The sequence below is a fragment of the Thunnus maccoyii genome, chromosome 13 (assembly GCF_910596095.1).
Source record: "Thunnus maccoyii chromosome 13, fThuMac1.1, whole genome shotgun sequence".
Taxonomy (NCBI): domain Eukaryota; kingdom Metazoa; phylum Chordata; class Actinopteri; order Scombriformes; family Scombridae; genus Thunnus; species Thunnus maccoyii.
The window spans coordinates 28,729,631-28,756,503 of record NC_056545.1 but is presented as its reverse complement, the minus strand read 5'-3'; the positions used below and the strand labels follow the sequence as shown (position 1 = coordinate 28,756,503).

At 40.0% G+C, this 26,873-nt stretch overlaps 1 protein-coding gene across 3 annotated transcripts in view; it reads left to right on the top strand.

Moving 5' to 3' along the window:
- Positions 1-26,873, top strand: part of arhgap32b (Rho GTPase activating protein 32b) — a 107,790-nt gene that overhangs the window by 50,351 nt on the left and 30,566 nt on the right. For all 3 annotated transcript variants that reach the window (XM_042430984.1, XM_042430985.1, XM_042430983.1), the window contains exons 6-10: positions 17,687-17,773; positions 21,562-21,699; positions 22,815-22,907; positions 23,786-23,908; positions 24,313-24,390. In XM_042430984.1, coding sequence (XP_042286918.1) covers positions 17,687-17,773; positions 21,562-21,699; positions 22,815-22,907; positions 23,786-23,908; positions 24,313-24,390 — 519 coding nt within the window. The remainder of the gene's footprint in view (positions 1-17,686; positions 17,774-21,561; positions 21,700-22,814; positions 22,908-23,785; positions 23,909-24,312; positions 24,391-26,873) is intronic.

The window sequence follows — 26,873 nt, the reverse complement described above, 5'->3', positions numbered from 1 at the left end:
GCACTTGCGTGGCAGGTTTTTCTCATGATACTGGTATTTTGGATCATATTTGACTGGTAACCTTCCAGTACTTTCAGCAAAGGGGATTGTTTTTGTTCAGCAATTCAGTCATTTACAATTCAGTCAATTCAGATTCTAGATTTTTGTTACTCTCCAAATGTTGCAAAAATTTCTGAATTGCTGTTGAGTATGAAGTTTGTTCATTGGAATGTAATGTTTTGTGTGTTTTTTTTTTTCTGTTGATTAAGCATTATCTTAGATATTGTACGTACACCCAACAAAGCCAGCATCCTTTCAGATTGGTTTTGTTTGTTTCAGTCAGTTGTGCAACCAAGGTGTTGCTAATAAGTTACTGCAGGCTGTCACATCTCACCTGTACTGAGGTGAGTCTGTCTGGATATCATCCAGGTCGTGCAGTGCGTAACTTGTCAGTTATCAGTTTTATGTTGATTTAACTGGCAACAATGAAACTGGTTGTAAGCTATTTTTTGATTCTAACTGAAACTCCAGTCTGAACATATATTGTAGGCTTACCTGTCGCTGTATACTTATGACAAATAACATACTGTCATCCTGCCAGCTGAGTAGAGTATGCTGCTAAATCTGACAGGAGATCAGCTCCCAATGGGGCCACTCAACTGCAAATGCAGCCGTGCAATTTCATGGTGATTTGAGGTAAAGTGTCTGCAAATGACATGTGTTAAATGTCATACGCACACTCACTGTCAGTGAGTCAGCACAGCCAGTTGCATCACATGCACTTATGTATGTGTTTGTGTGTGTTTTGTACATGATATAAAACAAATAGAATGAATGAAAATGAAATATGATCATTTTCATCAGTGACAATGATATAATGACTATAGCTGACAGGCCTGCAGTTTCCATTCTGCACCACCACATATATACAGACAGGTGACAAATGAAAGGAAAAACCAATATAAAGTGTCTCAGTAAGGTGTTGGGCCACCATGTGCTGCCAGAACAGCTTCAATGTGCCTTGGCATTGATTCTACAGTCTCTGAACTCTACTTGAGGGATGAACACCATTCTTCCAAAAGATATTTCCTCATCTGGTGTTTTGATGATGGTGGTGGAGAGCGCTGTCTAACACATCAGTCCAAAATCTCCCATAGATGTTCAACTAGGTTGACATCTGGTGACTGTGAAGGTCATAGCATATGATTCACATTATTTTCATACTCATCAAACCATTCAGTGACCCCTCATGCCTTGTGGATTGGAGCATTGTCATCCTGGAAGAGACCACTCCCATCAGGATAGAAATGTTTCATCATAGGATAAAGCTGATCGCTCACAACAACTTTGTATTGATTTGCAGTGACTCTTCCCTCTAAGGGGATAAGTGGACCCAAACCAGGCCAGTTAAATGCCCCCCAAAGCATAACAGAGCCCTCAGGCCCCCTCACTGTAGGGGTCAAGCATTCAGACCTGGACCAGTTTTTCCTTTAATTTGTCGCCCATCTGTAGATAGAGCCTCTTGAAGGAATATAACAACTTAATGATAAAGCTGTGCCATCAGACATGATTGTACAATCAAGCCGCCAGCCGAGTGTAAGAATTAAGCTCATCTTTGTGCCTGTGGGAGATGAACTACTCTAACTACTCGTAATTCTAAAATTCTGAAATCTCACATAGCTGTTCAGAAACTGTTTCCTGTGTTGATGGGGGTGATTAGTCCAGCAGCACAGTAGACTTGGCAGAAATATCTGTACCAGGAGTCTCATTTATCAAAGCATGTACTTCTAAATATGTGTGTATGACTTGTCCATACCAACCAGAAAGTTTGTATTTATCAAACATTTATACTCACACCTTTACTTAATGAGCAATGATAAAACTCACCCGTTCTACTTCATCTGTGACATCAACTACAATAAGGCCCTCTATAATTGCACAGATTTATAAATGACTTGACAAATGTTGATTAGTATGCAGAAAACAAGCTTCTTTGAAAGAGTGATGGCTGTAACATGTGTCGGCTCTGTATTTCCTGATGCATTTCCTCTGCTGCTCTCATCGGGGTGAGCTAGCCTTTGCTGTTCTTTTAGTCAAGCTCGCTGCAGGCTGTTTTATGCATCTTGTGTGAGTGGAGTGTCTATCCAATGCTAGAGGTCATTCTACATCAGTAACATGCTGAACAGTGAATAGTCAGTTAAAAAAAAATAGAAATCACAGTATATTATGACTAAAGTGCTTTGGAAAGGCTTTTGTACTAATGAAGATGTTTAGGTAATCGTACTACAGACAGCTGTGGAAGTCTCTACTGATTTTGGCACTGTTGCATATTGAATGTCAAAACTTCTGCATGGGAGCTTTGAAAGCTTTTAAAATTTGATAAAAGTTATTGTTGATTTAGTGGTTTTGATGGGGTCTATCTAACACGTTCAGAGCAGCTTAAATCCGTACAACAAAGCTGGAAACAATCCAGAGGGATTGGATTTAGGTCTCTGCAGATCTGTCTGCCATGCAAGGCTACATATTGTCTCTACTATCTTGTCCCCGAAGATGAGTCATTAGCTTGAAATCTGGAGGAGGTAGAGGCCACTTGAGTGAACTGGATTCACTGTTGTGTCTCTGTGACCTCCATTGGAGGATGAATGCTTTGTGCATTACACATGAGTCCTCCAGAAGTATGCTTTTGAAAAAGTTGGACCGAGCATGAAGGGACACAGATGGTCATCATCAAAGCTTAGGTGCAGTGTGGTACTAAGAGGCCTAACATACACCAGGAAAACACAGTTATACCACCACCAGTCTGAACCACTGACACAACACACAATGGATCCACAGATTCATGCTGTTCATACTTAGTTCTGTCTGTTTCAAATATGTTTTATTAACAAAAAGATAATAAATGACATGACACTGAAATGACACTGATAGCTTGTAGAGTAAAAGAATGTAACATAACAATATAGTGTATAACAAAGATCAAAAACCCTGCCGTCCTGTCCCACCTCCAAACACACACCACACACACAATCACACACTCACATATGTGCACACACATGCACATGCACAAACACTTTTCACAAAACTTTAAAAATGGTAAAAAAAAATGCAGGGACTACAGAAATTAAGAGGCTGCCAGATCGTAATAAACTGCAAGACTGTCCCGTAGCTAGAACCTTGCTCTTTCAAGGTGTATGGTATTGATCAATATGTTAAGCAACTGCTGACATAGCAAAATGTGATGTCACCCATTGGTTGCCCAGAGTTCTGGTCGGCGCAATCTTTTCTGTTTGGAGTCAAGACCTTCCAAATAAGGTGTGTGGGTTGTTGCCTTCCACGCTCTAGAAACACGCCCCACTACCTTGGACCCAAGCTAACGCTAGCTTACTGGGATCACTGAGTGCTGCACACTTGGGCTAGCTATCTACTTTAGCTAAATGCTGCTTTGGCCAGTGAATTGATTTCTCCCCGGGGACTGAAGGAAGCAGAGCTCTTCCATTCGACTAATGCAGGTACCAAGTGCTTGCTTGCCTGTGAGTAAGCCCTAGCAATGTCTTCCAGCATGATGCTAGATGCTGCTCATGCTGGAAGACATTGCTAGATTGGAGCAACAGTATGCTAGATTGGAGCAACGGTATGCTATATTCGAGCAACAGTACGAGAGGAGGAGTAGACCAAAAAAGAAAAAAGACTTGTAACTCACTGTTGTTTGCTGGCTAGATGCCAGCTCGTAGAACTACTGCGGACTGCAATTTTTCTATGTGTTGGTTTACTGCATCATTCTCCATACTGTATAAAAATGCAGGAGGGGAGGCATTTCTGATATTTATGACGGAACCGTTACAGTTCTTGGCAACAACAATAACAAAAAAAAATCAAACAATAAAATAAAACAATAAACCTGTTGACCCAGTCCACATACTTTTTCTATCGAGTTGCAGCCACACAGTTTGTTGTTGAAGGGAAATGGCTGTATGCCTTAACAAACATGTGTGTCTAATAAAGTAGCCACTTTTTTTTAAAAACCTCACTTCACCTCCTTCTCCCTTTTTAACAGTATTTTTTTTTTAGTGCATACTGTATGTCCTCCTGACCTCCACGGCCTCTACCCTACTTGATGTCTCTCTTGAATGGCCTCCAGCTTCCCTCTATTCCACTCTTCTCCCCTCAGCCCTCTCCCAGCCCTGCAGGCCACTGACTGCACGATCCAGTCAGCAGTCAGACACCAGGAAAACAACTTTATTGACTTCAATACTACTATCCCACTGTGCCAGTCAGGCCTGCTCTTCCATATGGTTTATCTGCAACCTAACATTTTGTCCCGCCTTGTCGCACATAGACCACAATGAGGTTCAGGCTCTTACACATTTTACTATTAATGGAGTTCAAAACCACACAAGCCGGTTCTGTCCAGAAACTTAGGTCACAGCTCTCAACTACTGAAAACTCTATGATGATTACCAGCATTTTAAGTTATTTAGAGATTTTTAAAGATGCAATATATTGGCTACATTACCTATTTAATCATAAAGTCATGTCTCAATGCATACTTTAGCAGTGTGCAGCTTTCTTAGTGTATCATTAAACTGACATTCACCATCTATCATGTCCCTGCTGTTTGTTTCTGTTTTCAGGGCTTCCATTGTGGTGCTAAGGTCACAGCCTGATAGGTAGTCCTTCTACACAAAAGCTCTCTCTCCTCATACAGACAGTCAGAGACCAGACATTTCATGGCTGTGTACACGGGAAATATCATGTACCAATGAAAGTGATATGAATCAAAATTTGAGAATTTTACTACCCCATAAACCACATTATGCAAATTTTAAAGATATGGATGTTCACACACACACACACACACACAGACACACACAATGTGTTTGCTTGTGTGTGTGTGTGTGTGTGTGTGTGTGTGAGAGAAAGACAAAGACAAGAGAAGAGTGTGGTGTATCCAGCCTCCGACAATAATCACGGTAATCAATCTGAGTTTAACAGCTGTGAAGGAGTGCCCCCTCTCTCATCTCGACAACAGAGCATGCACTTATAAAGGGTGTGATTTCTGTTTGCGGGTGAATGAGAGCAGTAGCCTGTCTGTATGTGTGCGGTCACGCGTGTGATGAAGACTGACACCCCTCTCAGCCATTCTTTAGGCCAACTCACTGTGTGTACGGCTGATGTGTCTCAGCTGGCTCTACCTTCGGACTCTGACTTGACAGAAGCAGTCTGGAGGGGGAGAACGAAGGGTGCTGCTCATCATTTTGTCCGTGCTCTTACCCATCTATCTATCTATCTACGCATCCATCCATCCATCCATCCATCCATCCCTCCATCGCTTTCCTGTGTCTGCTCCTGCTAGCTGAGCATCATGACACAGTATGCTCCTACTGCCCACTCACCCCCTTCACTCACAAAGGACCAGGAGCGATGCATAGAGATGAATTCCCTCCCCCAGTGGGACCCAATCCATCAACTGCAGCACAACACTGAAGACAGCACTGGCCAGCCCAGCACACACCGAGCCAGGCTGTTCTTTAAAGGCGCAGGGTGGCAAACAACAAGGATCCAGAGAATACTCAAGACAACAATGTGCATTTTTACAGAAGTTAAACCAAAGATCAAACATTAGATTGGTTTTAATTGTATAATTATACATGCTCCAATGTCTGTCTGGACAAAGCGAACTCAGAGCTGTGGCCTGCAAACAGATGATGTCAAATCCTCTGTCACATGTTCACGCAGAGGTCCTCTCACCACTCCTTGTGAGCAGAGGATGATGTAACGGTTAGATTCATTCTGCCCTTGTTAGAGGAAACAAAAGAGCAGACACACACACACATAACCTCTCTGTCTCTCTTTCTCTTTGTCTCTTACGGTTGTTATCGAAGGACAACATTGTGGAAGGGTTGGGTTGAAAATATGATGCCAGTGGTAGAAATCTTGGCAAATTGTAACAAGACTTTTAATACAATTTTCTGTTTTTGTATTGAAAAGTTGTTTTCATTTTCAAAATTGTCAAGGTTGTGCTGTTTGGATTTGGATCCAAACATTGATGAATGAAATCTGGTAGGTTGTGGAGAATGTGATGTTGCATTCTCAGACTGTTTCAATAGTTTGTAGAGACCTGTAGAACTAATGAAAAAGCAAAAAACAGAATAGTTTTATAAGTCATAAATTGTGTAGCAGACATGCCCCCATCCCCTTTTTTCTCTTTTCTTTCTAACTAACAAATAATCTTGCAACCTCTTAGATTTATCTTGGAACTTGGAGTGCACTGTTTTAGCAGTTCATTTCTGCTACTCTTGAAAGACTTGAGCTTTCAAGTGGTAATATTGAAGACTTTCTCTGCTATGTTGCACTGCACTTCCTATTAGTCATTGTGATTAACAACAAGTGCATTGCCTTTGAGTCCAGGTTTATTTTTGCTTACTTTCTATTCATTCATTTTTGTCATCACATGCTTAGTATCCATTTTTTTAGCACAAACTAAGCTATACATCAACAACTTCATCAACCAAATTATAAAGCTGCCAGGAAACCAAATTACAAGAAAAATGACACAGGCGCCTAAAATCACTTACAAATCTTCAGTGTTAATAACTGAAAATATTATAGAGCAGTTCAAAGTTAAACTCTTTTCTCTGCCTTTTTCATTGAACGTATACTGTATGTATGCAGCTGTAAACCACTGCTCATCATTCACAGTTTAAAAAATGTCCAAAAAAATGTTTAGTGGACATAAATGAGATACTGTGTGAAAGCTTTTGTTGCTATGAATAGAACAATATATTCACAGATGAATAGACAGAGGGTTTAATAATGAGAATATTTATTACCTACATTGTCTGTGTTCCATGGCGGTTCTTAGACCTCCAACTAAGCTGCAAATATAAAACAAATCACTTCTTGGAGGATTTTTCCAGGGAAATCCCCATCCAGTACCCACTATTTCAGCATATGTGAAAACTGTATGTATGTTCTAAACATATGGTTGTCTTAAGGCCGTATACAGATGTACATACTCACTCAGAGTGATGTTCATGTTCCCCTTGACTGTTAGTAATTTGTCCACTAAACTGACATCCAGCCAGTCAGCAAGAAACATTACCGTCCCAGACTCCGTTCCACACACTCTCTCTTGTTATGGCATTTGCGGCTAGACTAGACTGATTTATTTTACTTTCCTACTTCACACTTGACAAACCCTCCTGTTTTCTCCTACCTGACCTGGGGGGGGGGGGGGGGCAGGGGGGAAATGCCTGGGACGTGGGAACATTTTAACTGCTGAGCTGGCTGCTGGAGTAACTGCTTCACTCCAGGAGCACTGAAAGCATGTTTGGAACGTCTTACCCCTCTCTGGCCTCATGAAAATGAAACTGGGATAGAGAAGACAAAATTGCTATATCCCCTTCACATCAACATGTTTTCTACATTCCAATCATTCTGTAAAATTAGATGAAGTGTCTTGAAAGGATACAGCTATTTAGCTCCTGCATCACCACCTGTGTTTGTGAATAGTGCTCTTTCTGTGCATTATCTAACACACTGGGGTGTGATTGTAATGGGCCACAGATAACGGCGAGGTGAGATATCAGCAGTGTGCAGAGTGGCCTGAATGAGTAGGATGCACATATTGGAGATATACTCTCCGCACAGAGGTGGAAATCCATTTTTAGCCTCAGTGGGCTCTATCATCTGACGGCTATTCGGCATCAGGTCACTCCCTCTCTTGATTGTATTTCTGTGTGTTTGTGTGTGGACGGATCTTACAGTAAGCAAACGTTTCTCATAACGAGATGTGTTTGGTGAACCTGCTCCAAGTCATGATCTCATCCCCTCACAGCGATCTCTCTCTCTCTGCGTATAGTCCTCAGTCTCATACTAGAGCCGTTTTTATAGCTTTAGTAATGATTTCAGACGTAGCTCCTTCACACTTCTCCTGAAGTACTGCAGCAAAGCCCCGCAGGCAGCCTCGCACTCAAAAAACCCCTCTAGTTCTGCAGTCTGACAAAAATAACGGTGTGAAAATAGTGTCATGAGAGACCAGCCATTATTTTTAATCGCTGCATTACTCTCCTATTTTCTGCAACTTCCACCCCCACAGTTTTGAAAATAACACATTAATGAGAGGCTTCGACTTATGTTGGTCTTAATGAGTGTAATACTGTATAGCAGAGCAGCTGTACATAACCTTGATTACAAGTTCTCATATTCTTGAACTCATGTCATGCTGTCAGAGTCTGGCTAATGAATTGAATTCTCTTTTCCCATAATAGAATATAATTCAAATTAAAAAAACAACAACTGTACATCACATTAGAAATAAAGAACAGTGAATGTGTGCCTTTAGCTTCTACAGGACAAACACACCCACTGATAATTCATTAACAGGATTAGAAGTATCATGGACTTTTGTTTTGTTGTGGCAGATAAACATTGAGTCATCTCATCCACTAACTCTGAAGAATCTGTACAAAGTCCACAAGCTTTCAAGTACTCAGTAGTTCCACTTTAGTTTATAGATAGTAAAGTTGTTAATGCCGCTGTTGTTCTTTGGTGTTGAGTCATGTTGGTCTGATAAGATTCTCATGAAAATGAAATCTAAAGTTTTTATAATTTGTTTATTTAAATGTGCTGCCTTGTGTGAAGCACTGTGTAGCTTGGGTTTTGAAATCATTTACTGACAAATCTTCCATAGTCAGCAGCCTTAAATGAGGACAGAAAGGTCATCAGCCCCTGGTAGTTCTCCTGGTACTTGTGCTGGCACAGACTACTGAGTTCATTTTTATTAGCCACACCAGCAGTGTGTCTCTATGAATGGCTATGTCATTCTGTCAGTCCACTACTTTGGTACAGACAGAAATATATGATGGATGGTTTGGCACAACATTTCATACAGACATTCATGCTTCCAAGATGATGAATCCTAATGATATGAGACATCCATGGACTTGTCCTCTAACACCATCATCAAGTCAAACTTTTACCTGCAAAGCTAAACACATCCCCATCGGCCTCAGCTCTACATTGTGTTTAGGGCTAATTAGCAAATGTTAGCATGCTAAACCAAGATGATGACAATGGTAGATATTAAACCTGCTGAATCTGAATCTGTATTTTCACTATGAGCATGTTAGCATGCTGATGAAAGCACAGCCTCATAGAGCTGCTAGCATGTCAAGTAACTAGTGGGTTAGTAGTAGCTGCCATGCACAGTGTGATCATTTCCAAAGAAAATATTGCAGTCCTCAGATATGGAAGTCAGAAGTCATCCGATTTGGGATTCAAGTTCATCATGGGTCTGATTGTAGGACTTCAGCACTGCAGCACAACCTGAGTGATCTTCAGTCACAAATGTTGGAAATGTCTAACTGATGAATCTTACACAGTAATAAGGGGAAAAAAAACTATGTCTCCTGTCTCCAAAAATAGAAAACACCTAAATTCCATGTAAAGCTAATCTGTGGTGTATAAATGTGTGCGGTGAGGGAAGACACTTTGCTTTGTGTTTTTAGTTTTAGCAGAATATAGCACATCATATTTATACATTATAATCTGCATTGTAAGTTCTGTAGAGAAAAGTAATATATGGAGGATATTTGTTGGGATTTATTTTTCTTTTTGCATCAGTTAGAGCAGAACTTCAGCTGTGGTTACATTTCCTGGACAACATCTGACCTCCCTGCATGTGGTCCAACCTTTCACCAGCAGAGCAGAGCAGAATGATGAACTGGGTCATCATTGGATTATTATTTGATAAACATAAGCAGACTTATAGTGGAGAATGATTAAATGCTCCGGCAGCAGCCAGTTAAACCAGACATCCCAGTGCACTGAGAGGGGCTCTTTGCTTTTCCTGGAAAACTGGAACAATTTTGGCCGAGCGGTGACTGTTAGCAGATTGACACTTTGTTGCTTTTCCCCTGTTAATGTTCAGTAGCAGGTGTTTTGATCACGTAGTCATTTCAGGAATGAAGGTTGCAGCAATGCAAGTAAGTAAATGATGTTTGCAATGTTTCAATCTGAATTTATTTGAAATATGTGGAAGTTTGATCTTGTGTCCTGTTATTGTAATATTTCTTTTCCTGAACACACACACACACACACACATACACACACCACTTGTTTTTCAAGCACCACAGGGAGAGATTTAGTGACTACTGCAGGTTGTATGCAGCTCCTGGCTCCCACATGTCTTCCTCAGCGAGGCGGGTTGTTTGCTTGTATTACCACTCTCCTGTCCAGCCATGGGTCTTTTTAATCCATCTCATATTTGGATGGCACATATGAAGTCATCACAGCTGATGCGACCTACGGTTTTTGTCTTCTTTTTTTTTTTTGTTTGAGCTATTTGGCTGCAACCTGAGAGCAGGCTGTTCAGCAAAGGGAAAGTTCCGGTTATATTTTTGGTGACTCTATTTCTACTTTGCAAGTGTGGTGGACTACAAACTACCACACTCCATGTCTGATTTATTGTGGGGTGGGTTTTTAAATGCAGGGGTTGGTCCCCTAGAGTTTAAGAAGCTTTCTGTTTTTGCAAAGATCAGTCACTGACATAATCAATGCTTTGAGGATGCGTTTAGATAGATCTGTCCTTTGACTCTTTATTTATATCCTACTCACAAGAGCTGCAGATTTCCTCAGTTGAGTTTTCAGTAAAATGCCACTGTGGAAGAGGACAGCAGAGAGAGGACTGCACATGTGGAAGAAAAGAAAACTGCTCTCCTGCAAGTGCACCCCCCCCCCCCCTCCCCTTTTCCTTCTGTTACCTCCTGCCCTCTCTCTCTCTCTTTCTCTCTCTCTGCTCCGCTTCTTTCTGCTGTCTCTCTCTCCCTCCATCCCCGCTCTTTGTCCTGGGAATGTACCAACCAGAGAGGAGGAAGAGGAGGAGAGAAGGGGGGGAGGGGTGAGCCAGCATGTCAGACAGGGGAGAGGAGGAAAAAGGGAGAGAATAGCATGTGGCGGAGGGACAGAGAAAGCAGACGGTGAGGTCGGCAAGAGGAACAAGACTGAAAGAAAATAGCAAAAAAAAAACAACAATTGGGTGTTCCCACCTCCCATTATTTCCTGCTGCTAATTAAATTGGGTGTTAACAAAGTTCTGTTGGGTGCTAGCCATCAGAGAAAGGAAGCCAACAAGAGAAAGAAAGCAAGAGAATCAGGATGGGGCATCACAATGGAGGGATGGGAGAGAGGGCAAAATGGAGGAGATGAAAGCTGTCCAGTTATGGAATCCAACATACCACCACCTCTCATCCTCCAACAGTGCTGCTGCTAATATTACTGCCTCCCTCCCTGTCTGTGACTCCCTCACTGGGAGAGCTTACACTGTATGTGAAGGAAAGTGGAGAGCTGACATTTACGTCCTGCTGAGGGGAAATTTTGTTCTGGACTGGCAAAACGGGACCATGCGAGACGGGATGTACATTCTCAAGAAACACGCTCACACAGATAAATAGAAACTGGGGACAGGTGTTGCAGTGTTAAGGAGGGGCAAACTCTGAGTGCGAAGCTCTACGGCATGAACGGAAGCAAAGTGTAGGAACTAAAACAAGGAACGAGTGAAAACCAAACAGCTGTGAGTATTAAGTGTCTTTCTGTCTTTTTGACTGTGGCATTTTGTTCTTTTCATCTTGTTCTTTGACTTTTCTACTGCTGCTCTGCAGTTATCAAAGCAAAGCTTCCTTGCTGTCCTTGTGTACCTGCAGGACTCACTTAAATTGCTTCTGTCCAATATATGGCTGTTGGATTGAGCTTTTTTTTCTCTGCAGAAAGCTTTTGTTTGACTGTTTAACTTAAACTCTGTCTCTTACTTGCTGTCTTTGGAAAATGAGCGCTATGGATGGGATTTCTCTTGCTTGAGGAATTTAATGACCCTCCTCTTACAATGATGTAAACAAGAAGACAGCTCAGACCACCCATTTATGTGTATTTGTTTTCAATCTGACCATATACAGCTGGAGGACAGGGAGATCAGAAGCCCGGAAAGTTCTGACTTTATAATTATAAACAGTGCTTTGTCTAGTTGTCATGGTGATCTTTCTTGGGGTCTTTATGTCTATTTTTTCATAGTTCCCACACAATGTACAGTTTTAACTTCCATAATGCTAATTCTTTCATATTTAGTGTTACATTCTGTGAAAGACAACATCTGCTCACTTCATTATTTCAATGCTTATGGTTTTTATAAAGATCCAGTTTGCTCAGGACTGGTAAGACTGCAGCCACCTTTACTGTTAGGCTTTGCTGTGGCTGCAGGGACAACGTGTGCTGGTGCAGAGCAGGTTGAAGTGAAATCAAATTAGAATGTGGCGTGTGGCATGCATCGCAAAAAGCATTTCTTCAGGCTGTGACAAGGCCTAGAATGGTTGACAACCTGTCCGTATGCCATGTCTGTTTGGATGCACAGTCGGATCTCATCATAAGTTGTAATTTGGAAAAAAACTACCGCCTAAAAGCAGAAGCACTCGCTGGCTTATACTGCTATTTCCATAAATAGAGAAACTGTTATGTCGAGCAAGCACTGATCTTTGTATTTACGGTCTTATACTCCACTGAAAATGTTTCTGCAATTACCAACTTCAGAATGTAAAAAAAAAAAAAAAAATGTTAGTTCTACAGTCCTGTTATTATGCAGCTGGGAGCCAACCTGCAGTGCGCTTCCCTCGCTCGCTCGCTCGCTTATTCTGAAATGCCATCCATAATTTCTAAGTGCTCTGTCAGCAGATGTACAGTAGACTGTTGAGGACTTGGCACTAATGGTTAGATATGTCTAAGCATTTCATTCTCACAATATGACATGTGTCTTCCTGCAAAATTCATAGAAAGAGCTGTACATGTCGGTACTGTGTTCATCTTCTGAGCGGTAGACTACTGAGATATACAGTTTATCAATTGTAATGACATGGACATTGTCTGCAGAAGGAATGATGAATGTCATGTCACCCTCTGGTGGTAATAATCCTCTATGTGGAATTGTAGCCCCTTTTACATATTGTGTACTATCTTTCCTAGCAGCATTAGTTTGTTTCCCTCTTTATGTTATGAGCTACTGACCTTTTTCAGTCATACATGGTTATCCTGAATATGCTGAAGTGAGGCCAGATGTTGTGTAAAAGTTGCCCCACGCGAGGCCTGATTTCATGTTTTAAAAACGGCATATAAGCTCCTCTGGCTGCCTGTTACCGTCTGTTTAAACCTCAACACAATTTACGAGTTTTCAAACCTTTCACCATTCTGTTCCAATCAACCATTGCCAAAGAATCAGAGAAATAAATGTTTCATCCCAGACTCCCTTGTAGCTTTTCACTTGAAAGTTAACAGGAAAGTGACACTTCTGAGCCTTTTTTTTTTTTTTAGTCCCGGACCCTGGAGTCTTACAGCTTCCATCACAAAGGAAGACTCAGTAATAGCATGGATATTGTTAAATTAGCTGTTTGAAAATATTGATGCTCCTGTCAACACATGACCACGAACATAAAACATTTCCAGACGATTTCTGGATGCAGCTGCACATGTGAAGGCGCTTTTGAGATGGTTTTTCCCACCATCATGCATTATTAAAACACATGCGCACCACTTTAGAGTAGAATAGAATAAAGCTTTAAAGTCCCTGAGGGGCAATTTGGCTTATATACAGCAGTCAGTAATAATAAATACAGAACAGTACAGCAATTAATTAAAAAAACAGCAATAAATACAAGGAAGAACACAGATTAATACCAACGTCACTGTTGTCAGTGTCACTTACCAAACCAAGGGGTGAAAATTCTAAAACTGACTTGATAAAGTATGCATCACCTGTGACAGACACTGGAATGTCTAACCTGAAGAGCAATCTTGGTTTATCAGTTTGATAATGAAATCAGTGCAGATACTCGTACCGCTGGACTCCCCTTCAATGATAGTTGGAACAAGAGAAGTAGACCTCCTGGGAACATCTCTTTGGTCTTAGAAACTTTCAGTTATAGGAAAGTCTGATCACACTAACCACTCTGTTTCACATCACTGACTATCACTGAGTCCAACAGCCAAACTCCTATCTTCAAAAAACTATCTTTATGATTACTCTGACAGTCAACCTTGCAGAAGATGAGAGTTTACTAGACAGAGTACAATTCACTCAAATGCTCTCTATTATATATTAAGATTATTGTTAGAATCTGACAGCAGCCATTGTGCAAGGACATGGATCTGAATGCTATTAAAAACTGAAGGGAAGTTGAAGAAGTGTTATTATTGCAGTAAAATTCCAGAGAATGTAATGTTTTGTAATGTTTGTCTTGGCCTGCATCTCTTACAGCAAAGTTCAACAATCACTCTTGTCTCGTCAGTCACAGTCGGTCGTTGCTTTTCTTCATTTCCTAAAGTATAAGTCCAAACTCATAAACCTGTCCTGCAAAATCGGAGAAAGCCTTTTCTAATATCTGCTTCTACGGCTTTGTTTCGAAGGTTTGTTTTTATAGCTTCTGCAGGAGAATGGCTTTTGGTTGCACAGCGAGTGTAAAACATTACTGTGTTCTCAGGGCGGATACTGAACAACTGAGAGGTAATTAGGTCATTTGCTGTCATACTAGTTTGTCTCTCCGAAAAGAAACGCAGCCACAGAAAAGGACATTGTTGTTCCGTGAAAGCTTTACTTACCGCTGCCCCTCCATTAACAACTGTCTTTAAATCAAGCCTGCTTTAATGGGAACAAAAACGCTTCCATGTGTTTTTCTCTCTTCACTGGCACCATGACATTGCTCAGACAATATCTGTTTAGTGGACTTTTGAAGCATGTAAATACCTTCCGTCTCAGCTGTTGTGCTTGCTATTGTGAAAGAACTGAAATCTGAACAAACAGTTGCAGATTTCACCTAATAAGCTGAACCCAGTAAAATAGAGCAGAAAGCATTACCAATGCAGTTGTGTAAGAGAGGCGACAGAGATGTAACAAACATGTAGAAGCGAGACTGATGCTGAGAAAGCCAACAGCAGGTCCTGCCAGGCAGAGTTTCAATAGCACGCAATATTATGACCATTGTTTCTGATGGAGACTCCCTCCAACCTGCAACTAGACCTGGCTAGCTGATGTGCTACATCACATTTTTATGTGGTCTTCTGGTGTTATAAGCTCAGTAGATGAAACTCTGCCACAGGATGGTCTGTCCATTACACTGACATATGTAATGCTCAAAACTATGCATATACATTATCTTGTCATACATATGAATATGAGAAAGGTCTGTAACTCCCTACAAACTCCTTTTCATTATGGAAACCCATAACCTGGAGCTTCCCATAACGTGAACTTTGAGGAGCCTGTAAGACTTTGGTTCTTGGTTCAGTCTTATGTTTCCACTGTGTTCTACAAACCAGAACATTTTGGATAAACGTCATTGTAATGGCTTCATCGCTTCACATACTGGAGCATAAATTGTCATTTTTATGTGCTGTTAGGTAGGATTTTGTTTCACAGTCACATATACTAGGTGAATAAGGACATATTGTTTTACAACAAACCTCCTTGCAGTTCTTATCCAAACATATTACTTTATTGATCGTGGTGTTTGCCATGTTGCAAATTAGCTGTTGCATTGTTTCCTCCCAAGAATACTTGGAACTTAGATTCACCTCCTGAACAGTGCCCAAATTTAGGTTCAACAACTTACGCCAAAGGTAGGGGGAGAAGAGGGGGAACAAAAACAATGACTACATGTTAAGTTATGGGCCATTAAAAGAGTTGCTGAGATGATACTTTATGCCTGAATCAAAGAGATCATGTCAACAAATTAAAATATGTCAAAATAGTGTCAAAAATGGATCAGTTGCTGCTTGCAAATAATGAAATTTGTACAGTAAGATGGCCTTTGAAATTACAGTCAGCTAAACATTCTAAGTATGATTGCAGTAATTTACATTAGCCTGAAATAGAGCCACATTCTAACCCCTTCAGATGCTGTCTTATAAGACAAAGGGAAAAAACCATGCAGCAGATAAAAAGCATCGATCCATAAGGCGTAACGCAGAGATGACTAGAATCTCCATCCATGACTTGTTAACAAGATATATTTGTCTGTTGAGCAGATGGAAATTCAATACCACCTGGAGCTTAGCGATATTTAGAGATAAGAAATATTTTGCACTACCTGATTTTATGCAAACTGCATTAACATTCGAAATTAGGGAAAAGGGGAGTTTGAAAAATATATACATAAAGAAACAAAAGGTATGTTATATAAGGTAGTTTACAGTTTTCTATCCACCTGTAAGAGGACAAAGAATGGGACTAACTGAGGTCAGCAGGTGTTGGAGATATAAAAGAGAACACATGATCATGCTCGGTGGGTTTGCTCTGTGATAAAACCTTTATGGGAAGATTTACAGAAAAACATGGAAGAAAGTCAGGGGATATGAATCCTGAAGTGCCCTGGGTTAAGTTTACTGTGTGATTTCTCTGATGCACCTGAGTTGAATCAAATAGAGTCGTGTATGTTATGTAAGGGTGATGACTGGTCCTTAGAGAACTGAGGAGTTAAATCATTTAAAAACAACAAAATCAATATTATTGAAAAAGAACCAAAAAGATAGACTTATTAAGGAATATGGAATGAATGTGAGTTACATCTGAAGGGAATACATTTAATCAAATTAATCTTTACAGTTAACTCAGTTATGTTGTGTTGGTATTCGGACTCAAGGATAAAATAATAGATTTGTACAACTGAATTATGTTTTTAAATAATATTAGCAATAAAAGGCAAAAATTGGAACAGTTGCAAATGATTCATCTCTGGAATGTGAGCCATCAGTCAGAATTACTAAAGAGACCACATCCAACTGAGGTCTGTTTGTTAACATGCACAAAATAGTTGGGTTGTAAATATGGAGCTGTCAGAGATGACACCTGCCAGCAGCCTCTCTTAGCACAGCTGTCCATATGACTGTTATGTGTTCTCCGCTAAGCAGATGCTAGCTGTGCCAGTGCACGCAGCTTCATGCTTGTCTCCTCATCTATATTTCATCAAGATGTGGGCGGTCCGTGCTGTCCCACTTGGAACCCATGACTATAATCATCATCATATACATTATCCATTTATTTTCAGAAGCTTCCTTGTTTTTTTCATGTAGAGTAGATCCAGTCTGTGATTAAAAGCTGCCTTTCCACCCTGCTTTGTCTGCATGGGCTTGAAAGTGATTTCAGAAGGAAAACAGAGGTTTTAGAGATGTTTCCTTTGAGTAATAATATCTTGGCCACCTGAAGTAAAGGCGATATCAGGAGTGTAACCTAATATTTCTGATATTGCCTTGAAATCTCCCTGTAAGTAGCTTCAAAGTGAATAAAAGACTTCTTCTACACCATCACACTGACAAAGGCTCATGTTTGTTTTAGATGTTATGCCAGCACTTCATTAAAGCTACAGCATGTTACACTTATGACTGAAACACTCATGGCTGCATCACTAAATTAAATGAAAAAGAAAAAAAGAAAAACAGCGTGCTTGATATGTTTGGCTTGGGATCAAGAGTCGAATTTAAATTGTGCAGTTTTTTGCGTACTGTAGTGCTCTAGTGAGAGTAACTGAGTCATATGAGCCACTGTCAGAGGAAAGCTAAGGGTTATAGTGTTATCTAAGTCACCATTATCTAATTTTATCTCTTTTTTGGAAATGACCTGATGGATAAAGAGATGTTTGTCTAATGCTCCATCCACTCTTTCTTTTTTCTTTCAGTTGACCCTCGGGGATGAACAGTGTGAAGTGACGCGGAACGGCTACGAGTCTAAAGAACTGGTGTACTTAGTTCATATTTACTGCCAGGTAAGACTGCACTTCTCATCTAACAGTACCATCACACAGAAATACAGATACATACCTAAAGTCCCACAAGCAAACATACTATTATATACAATTATATATGTACTCCCACACAGGCTCCACTCCATGTGAAAACATACACACCAGGCTGTGTGTAAAATCCATATTCATGCATTTAGCTGTTCTCTTAACGTGCCCTAAGTGATTTCCATCCCACATATAATGGTTCAGTACAACCTGTTCAGATAGCCAGTGCTCTCTTCTGCTATGAGCAAAGCACCAGCTCAAATTCAGACATTTCTGAAACACTTAACTTATTGTTTCAGAAATCCAAGTTATGTGGGAATTTGGAACTGAATTGAAAAGAGCTGTGGATGAATGCCAGGATGGGTGAGCGATTCAGAAGAATGCTGGATAAAAATGGGATATCTTAAAGCCCTGAGCTTTTACAAAGTACTGTACATGTTTCTGCATATTTTAGGTAGATGTTACCTTGGCTGTATTATTTGGATTGAATTGATTATGTTTTCTATCTATATGTTTCTTTGTCATTATTGACATATCCAATCACTCATTGCAAAGTGCCATTTTGTTATCATTGTGGGCAGAGTTGGTGCAGAGTGTTCCCTTCAGTTGGCACTATTATTTTTCACGGTCGTCTTCCTCTTACAGCTAGTTGTGCATTCCTTGTTTGGTTTCACTGCAGATGTCTTCTCAAAGTAGAAACAGTTGGCTTAGTCATCTTCAAAATTCCCTTATTAGGGAGGGATGTCATAATAAAGTAATAAGCAAATTATTTATGATTACATCACATACAAAGTTTTGCAAGAAATTTGATTAACCCAAAAAATGGGCATAGCTTTGCAGTAGAACACACATGCACACCAGCTGCTCAGAAGCTTTGCTTCAGCCTCTTCCAATGACATTTTTGATTCTGGTTTCATGCGTTTCCCTCTACAGATCATATTCCATTTGCACGACCTTGGCAATGCCACACAAGTATGCAGCTGTGTACTTGGAAATTCCAGCTTCTTACAGCCATCGGAAAACTGCTAAATCTACACCAGTTTTGTTTGAAAAAGGACAAAAAAACTGGCAAAGAGTTTGGCTTGAGTTCTGCACTCAGAGCTTTAAACAGAGAAAGTAGCACAGCACAGTGAGATTGGTTCAGTTCCACAGACCCAGAAAGGGGGGGAGTGACTAGAATCACCGTCTGAAAGTGGGGCAGGAAAGCATAAAGAGTTCCCCGAGCCCACAGAGCCCTCCCAGCGCTGTCTGTCCCAGCCAGCACTTTAAAACACCACTAGAATCTGTGGGCTGAGTAGTGCACTGCAGTCCTAGTCGCACAGGCCCTGGCCTCGGTACAGACGGATGTTTCTAGGCCAAATCAAAGCAAAAGACTTTTTCCACCACTAGATTCTCTCAGTGGGTTTGGAGGTTTGGAGCTTGTCTTACTGGATGAAATAGAAACAACAAATCCATGGAATAACTCTCTTAGATTTTCTCTTTTTTTTAAGTAAAGTTACATTTAATGTGGTGGATTGAGGGCAAAATTCTCTTGGTTGCACTTGCACTGTTGGCATTTAATCACTGCATTTTACTAGGAAGGGCTGAGTAAGCTGTTGCTGTTATTTGTTTTTGAAGACATTTCCAATATCAAAGTATACAAGTCCACTAGAGACTTGATTCCCTTTTTCATTTCTTATTTTTTTGAGACAGTGCCATTGTATTCGAGGTATGAAAAGAGTGTCTGTGGGGACAAAAACATTGTCACAGCAGTTTGGGATGATAATGGTTTTAGTGGACTTGTCTTTATGCTGACACAGAGGCTGGCAGCTCTTTTTTGGAACATTATCCACAAAATGTAACTACTGGTAACACATTTTGGTGTCAGTGTTTGACCTTGAGTTTTAGACCAGACCAGCCAACCTGAGCAGCCTCCTGTGGGTTTTGTAGAGGGGATACAGCAGCTAATGATATGACAGCAGGTAAATTCATGAAGGCAATGTTGAAAGTTGAAAGTAACATATTAATGTACAATTTTTATATCAATAATATAATTGCCGTTATTTGTACAGCACTCTTCCTAACAAAGTTACAATGTGGGGGGAAACTGAAAAAAACAAATGCTAGCGACACCTAAGAAATGGAATCATAAAACACATGGATGATATAATAATGTTAAATGTAGATTAAATCATAAAATTGGAAAAGTGGAGCAGTAAAACCAGAAGAAACATTAAATATTCACAAAGGAAGGATTACATTCATATGTTAGGTAGGTAGACGTTCAGGTGGGAAAAAATAAAAACATGGATAACTTTATGAAAATCAGCAAGAGAAAAAAATGACCTAATTTGAGAGATTTTCAGTTGAAAAACATAATTGGACAATATTCTTCACTTGGTCCTCAAAACAAGGAGCAGCATCAAAAATAACACCAAACTGTCTGCTTGATGTTTTTTTCACAGAGAGCCTGAACTACTGTCAAATTGATTGGTAGACAATTCTGGTCCAATTAGTATGATCTTAGATTTATCATTTTATGAAACCTCTTAGCATTTAATGTCATTAAGGCAGGCAAGAAGACTGGTTATACTTGTTACTGCAATCAGTGGATTGCAGTGGAACATACAGTATAACTGCATTTCCTTCTAATAGCAACTGAAGAGAACTTCATTGCTTTGTTCACATGACTGAGGGGAAGAAGATACATTGAAAACAACAGTGGGCCAAGAAGGGACCCTTGGGGAACACCACAATTAAACAGACTTAGTCTGAGTCTGATGTTACAACAGAGAAGCTTCTGTTAAAGAGATAAAATTGTAATGATTCATTTTTTTTCAGGTATTACACAGATTTAATAACTTCCTGAACCCTTCCTTAAGTAGATGACTGCTCCTTAAAATACTGTAACATTCATCTTCACACCTGAAAGCTTGGAGGAAGAAGAAAAACGTAATATTTTCTCCATTGGTCCATACTAGTATTCAGCTTATGCAGACTCAACATTGATGAGAGAGTTGAGGCAGTGGACTGGGGCTTTTGTATGTTTTATCCCTTTTACTATAAATCCCATTGGTGCAGTGATGTAAAGCTACATTTTACACTACTGCAGATCATTAGATTGATAAAGGACTTTTTCTTACCTTCCAAGCAGCCAGTAGAATTGCTGTTGTGCAGCCTGCTCGAAGGTACTCAAGTGTTAGATGCTCTCACCAGCAACTGAACACACCAACCCAGAAGAGTCCTCAAAACAGATTCAGTTAGTTTATTACCATCTTGTACTGAAGTGAAGGGAAAACAGTTACTGTCTGGGAGGTAGGAAAATGTATTCATCAAGCTGAAATGTTAATCTGTGCTTTAGAAACACTTGGCAGTAATGTTAAGTATACACAATGTAGTGTGGGTAATGGGCCTGCTCCTTAATGATGTCTGCCTCCCCCACAACTAGTACTGTCTATAAACCGTTTGATACACCTGGAGTGTCTTGAAGTGTTGTATGTGCTGTCACTACCAATTTTAAGGTTTTATCATGTGTCCTACATACATGCAGAAGGATATTTTGTATGTGGAATTATTTGGAAAGCATGAAATATTGCCAACATGACATGAGACATGAGGTAACACTTCAACAACAACCTAGCTGGAGTTGAATGTCATGAAGACAGTAATGTGTTAAAGGCTACCGCATGTAGCTCTTTAGTTGACTGAGGTGTTCTCTGCGTCTATTTATGTGTTGCGTTGTTACAGTTTTTACTCATTTTACTCTTTTTGTTGTGGTGCTAAAGGGTCGAAGCTGGATTGTGAAGCGCAGCTATGAGGATTTCCGTGTCCTGGACAAGCACCTGCACCTCTGCATCTACGACCGACGTTTCTCACAGCTGCCTGAGCTGCCTCGATTAGACAGCCTGACTGATCAGTCAGAGGTAAGCACTAGAAACACACATCTACACACATTTGAGACTGGAAATCCCATTTTCTTGTGTCCAGAGTTTAACTTTTTAATCTTGGCCTCAGGAGAAAGGAACATTATGTATGCAAAATCAGTATTTATTTTTAAGATTGGGGAACCTGGCTTTGCTTATGCTTTGTTTGTGTTCTCATTGAGCCATCCAGTGTTTAGTAAGCTCCTAAATTAAATGAATGATGATATTTGCTGCCCATACACTTAAAATACAAGGTAACAAGGTATCAAGTTATCTAGATAAAGCCTATTCCGATTACTGTGCTTTGATATCCGATATGATCTACATGGCTTTTGTCTTGGGAATGAACATTTTGATATTTTGCCAGTCATTCCCTCTTTAGCCCTCTTTTGAAATGTATTCTGAGCCAGATGAAACCTTTAAGGTCAGATTGAGGCTCTACAAGGAATGCAGAGGTATCAAACCAAACTCGCAAAACCAGTTTATCACTGAGGGTTATTGTGTGTGTGGACTCTTTCAGAATAATGAGCTGCCTGCACAACACTATTGTGCCTTCACCAGAAACATTTAAAGGATTAATGGTTCCAACGAAATTTCCCTGGATTTTATGTTCCACTACTTTTAATATATAACCCGAGGCTGACCATTGGGTTACAATAATGAACAGTGAAGAAACTTTGAGTTTAGACAAGAAGATCTCAAACACAAGAGCTGCAACTTGTACTTCCTATACATTCTACTCAATAAGGTTTTAGTGTTAGCATTAGTCCAAGTGTGTAGATGTGGGGCACCAGAAACTATAAAAGTAAATTAGCCTTGTAATATGAAGTTATAGCTGCAGTTGTCATTACAAATGGTTTACTGCCAAGTAAAATTCTTTAGTTCCATGATTAGTTGTATTTTTCACTCTGCAAACACGTAACAAAAGGAGCCCATAACTGCTAATGGTAATTAGTAACATAGATGGAAGGCAGCTTTGGCTGAAATTACAAATTATTGCTGTAATAGTTAAGTTTCATATTCAGTGTGTTGGTAGTGGATGAACATAGTGCTAAATGGTAGTATCTGAAGTAAATGTAATGACTTCAACTTGTCTGTGTTTTCTTCCATGTTAGTCAGTTTCCCAAATGTTGTTGGCTTACCTCTCCCGGCTCTCAGCCATCGCTGACAACAAGATCAACTGTGGGCCTGCCCTCACATGGATGGAGGTAAGGCTGTGCTCTCCTCTGTCTTTAAGGAGTAGTTTTCAGTTGTCTAGCAGGTTCTTAAGTAATTGGATCTTAAGGCTTGTTTGCCAAAAGGTTGAGGTATAACTTCAATTAGTGTTAAATGTGCAAAAGGAAAAACATTGTAATCTTTTTTTCTTGTTAGAAAACTGCAGGGTCCAATACAACATAATATAATAGCCCTGCATTGGTTGCTGCCTGAATTGCTGCAGCGTTGGGGTCAAGCACTGCAAACTTATGTAATATTTAAATATGCAGCAAAGTGAAATTTCTAATTTCTTTACATACCGCACAGCTACATCAACAGATAAGGAACAATAAGACAAAAGTAGGATAAAAGATTCCTTTTTCCTCATGTTTGCTTTTAGTGTGAATGTGAAACACATATTATCTGACCTGGCCTCAGGGCCCTGCTCCTGACTGGGGACTTACAGTGATTTACTTTGTTATAAAAGATTAATACAGGTTTATATGACTGCAAGATTACTATATAGTCTTCCCAGCTATTAATTCACTCTTCAGCAACATACTTGAATACGATGGTAGAGAAGGAGCTGCTGAATTAACTTTTCACAAGGTGAACAAAAAAAGAAAATAAACCCTATGGGCATTCCATTTTGCAAATATATTTGCCAGTTTTGACACACTTTTGACATATGAATGTCAAGTGTAAACATTGCAGTGACACCATTTCATGAACTGAACACAGCACAAAGAGTAATGCAAAGTTGTATAATTGAGAAGTATTTCAGTGATGTGTGTGGAGCTACAGATGGGTATTGTGTGAACAGTGATGACCAGGTATTTATCTGTGGCCAGCAGTATTGTGTGAAAGGCCTGTGTATTTGTTTGTGCACCAGGTTGACAATAAGGGGAATCATCTATTGGTCCATGAAGAGTCGTCCATCAATGTGCCAGCTATCGCTGCTGCCCACGTCATCAAGCGCTACATTGCACAGGCCTCAGACGAGCTGTCCTTTGAGGTGACAACCCTCAACATCAACACTTCGCACACGCACACCCTCTCTCTCTGTCTCTAGATATACAGAGAATTCATTAGAATTCCTTACAGATATTTCCTCATCTCTTGTTGCCTTCTGCATAAAGATTACCTAACACTGAACTTGACAGACAGTGATAAAGAAAAAGAACTGCAGGAGCAATAAAGCTATCTTTTCTGATACAAATGTTTACTGTGAGCAAACTCAGCAGCTGAAAAGGTATGTTTTTAGACAAGTACAAAATCACTCTGCTCTGAAAATTCCTTTGTGTATTATGGTCTTGCAATTGAAAGTGAAAGTCTCGCTTTGTAATGATTTCAATTTTCACTGATGTCTTCTATTGGCAAGAGGTAAAAGAACAATCTTGCCTTTGTTGCTCTCTGCAGGTTGGCGACATTGTGTCAGTGATTGACATGCCCCCTAAAGAAGACACCACATGGTGGAGGGGCAAGCATGGCTTTCAGGTAGGACAGCTCACAAAATACACATACCTGTGTATATACACACACACACACGTTTTCTCTTTCTCTGTCTTTTCCTCTGGCTGTAAACTTTTGATTAGTTTTGCACTTGAGGAATTTCAAGGACAAGGACAGAATGTTGCTGTGTAAAGCAGAGTTAGTTCAAAGACAAAGCAAGATACAAATCCTCTTTTATGTGAAGCTTTTGAGCAGATTACAGGGTGTGTGCCTCCCCCTGTAATGCTGGACTGATTCATATTCCTACATGGTCTTCAGGACAATCCTATAACACACTAAAACTTGTGCTTTTCCGGACTTTTGTCACAATCCCCCTTAATTCTCACAGTTTCAACTCCCGGCATCCAGTAGTCTAAGCATTGTATTTGCTTATTGTTCACCTCTGACTGAAATAAAGTGTAAAAATATGAATTCCAATCATTAATACTACATAATTTGATTTAGTATAAATATTTTCAGAGGGTTTAACAGCCTGTTGTACAGTATATTATAAGAAATAATAATTTGAAATGGAGGAAATGAAGTGTGTCTAGATTATGTTTGTGTGTATAGGCTCCACCCAAACAAATACATACAGAACACTGTGGGCCAGATTTTCTAAGGCTTTTCTGGCGCAGATGTGACACATTCTGCCCCAAACACATGCACTGTATCAAACAAACACAGCAGGCATGAGTCGCAGTTTGCATATCAGATTTGTGCACGAGAGCACCAGACAGTGCTCCTTATTGCATATGCATTTGAAGGAAGATTGTGCAAATAAGAGGAGGAGTATATTGCAATAATAACATGTTAGATTACAAAGATTGATCATGTATTTACTAATGTCACATAATGTGCGGCTGCAGGAAAATTCTCTCACTCTGAAAAGCAGGTGTAAATGTAGCGCAGATGAGATTTACATGAGCCGGAAGGTGAATTTAATATAGGCCTCTATACTTATCATTAGAACTGGAGCGATAATTATTAATGAACACAGTGTCTGATTACTGTAAAAGTAAATAGTGGATGGTGTGTTATGGTTTCTGTTTGAATTGGACAACTGCAACATGAATATTATGTCACTCCATCTCCTTTATGATTCATGCCTCCTACTGCTTTAATAATAAGATATATAGCTTATAATGTCCTATTTATATGAGTGATATTTTGTGTGTTGCAGTAACATTCTCAGGTGGATTTGAACTGCAGCTGAAGTAAATGTTTTGAATTCAGGATCACTACATTATAATCTCTCCTCAAAGGTCTGTTATCCCAGACAAATCCCACTACTGAACTGCACCTGCTGAGCTCTCCTTCATTTACTGAATTTATCTGGAGGTCAGAACCAGGTTCAGTCCAGGAGCTGACTGCATAATGAGCTGCTGTCTTAGTAAACCAGGGGCTTAATACATGTAGATTCACTTAGTAAATGTGATAATGCAAAGCAGCTATGTAAAAGCATGAGTGTCTACATTGTGGGCAAATAATATCAGTGTGAAGCACATTCTAAACTGTTTCCTGTATAAATAAAGTGGTCATTATTATTAATATTTCCTACCATTGTAACAACATACCATTTTCATACAACCTCTACAGAGATCCCTTTAGTTATAATCAGAATCTTTCCACACTGCTCTCTCTCTCCTCTCTTGTGTGTTTTGGCTGCCTTCAAGAAGAAGTCCTGACATTCAGGCTCACTGGCAGGATGGCAGCCAGCAGGCAGATACCAATCAGTCCACTTATATTTCAGATCAGTAGCTGGACTCTGCTGGCCTCCTCTGGATTACAGAACTTCTACAGAGCCCATTGATTGCATGCAAGCTGGAAACCTGACTGTTATATATATATCACATCTAGACTTTATAGCTTCACACCAAAGGCAGACCGCAGCTCACACAGGGCAGGTGTTGGAGAATGAACTGATGAGCAGCAAATGCAAAGAGTGCAGTGACACACACACCTGCAGTACCACCAGTCTCCATTAGGGGGTAGTCAGTCAGCCAGTCAGTCAGAGGTGGTGTATGTTTGTGCCGCTTGCCACTGAGCTACATCTGGCACTCTTACACTCTACAATTTAGACCTAAAGTTAAAGTCTTTAAAAGAAGAACACAGCTGCAGCAACGTGTTATTCACAAGAAGCTGCTTATTGACCTGTATGTGTAATGTACAGTGAAAATGTAAAAGGGAAATCCTAATCAAAGGGACAGAATTAAGAAAGAAATGAAAGCAAGGAAACAAAAATATGTTTTAAAATTATTCTTAAAAATATCAGGAAATCTGACATGTCCAGGCAAACTCTTCCATAGTCTAAGTGTCACAGCTTAGCAGGACCTGCCCCACAGCCTGTTTTAAACTCATTTTAGAGAAGGAGCTAAACATGCACACTCTACATGCCAATGCTGTGGTCATTGATCAGTCGACGTCCAAACCACGTCCAAAATGGTTTGCTTCGTGACCGGTCTTCTGACACCAAAATCACATGACTG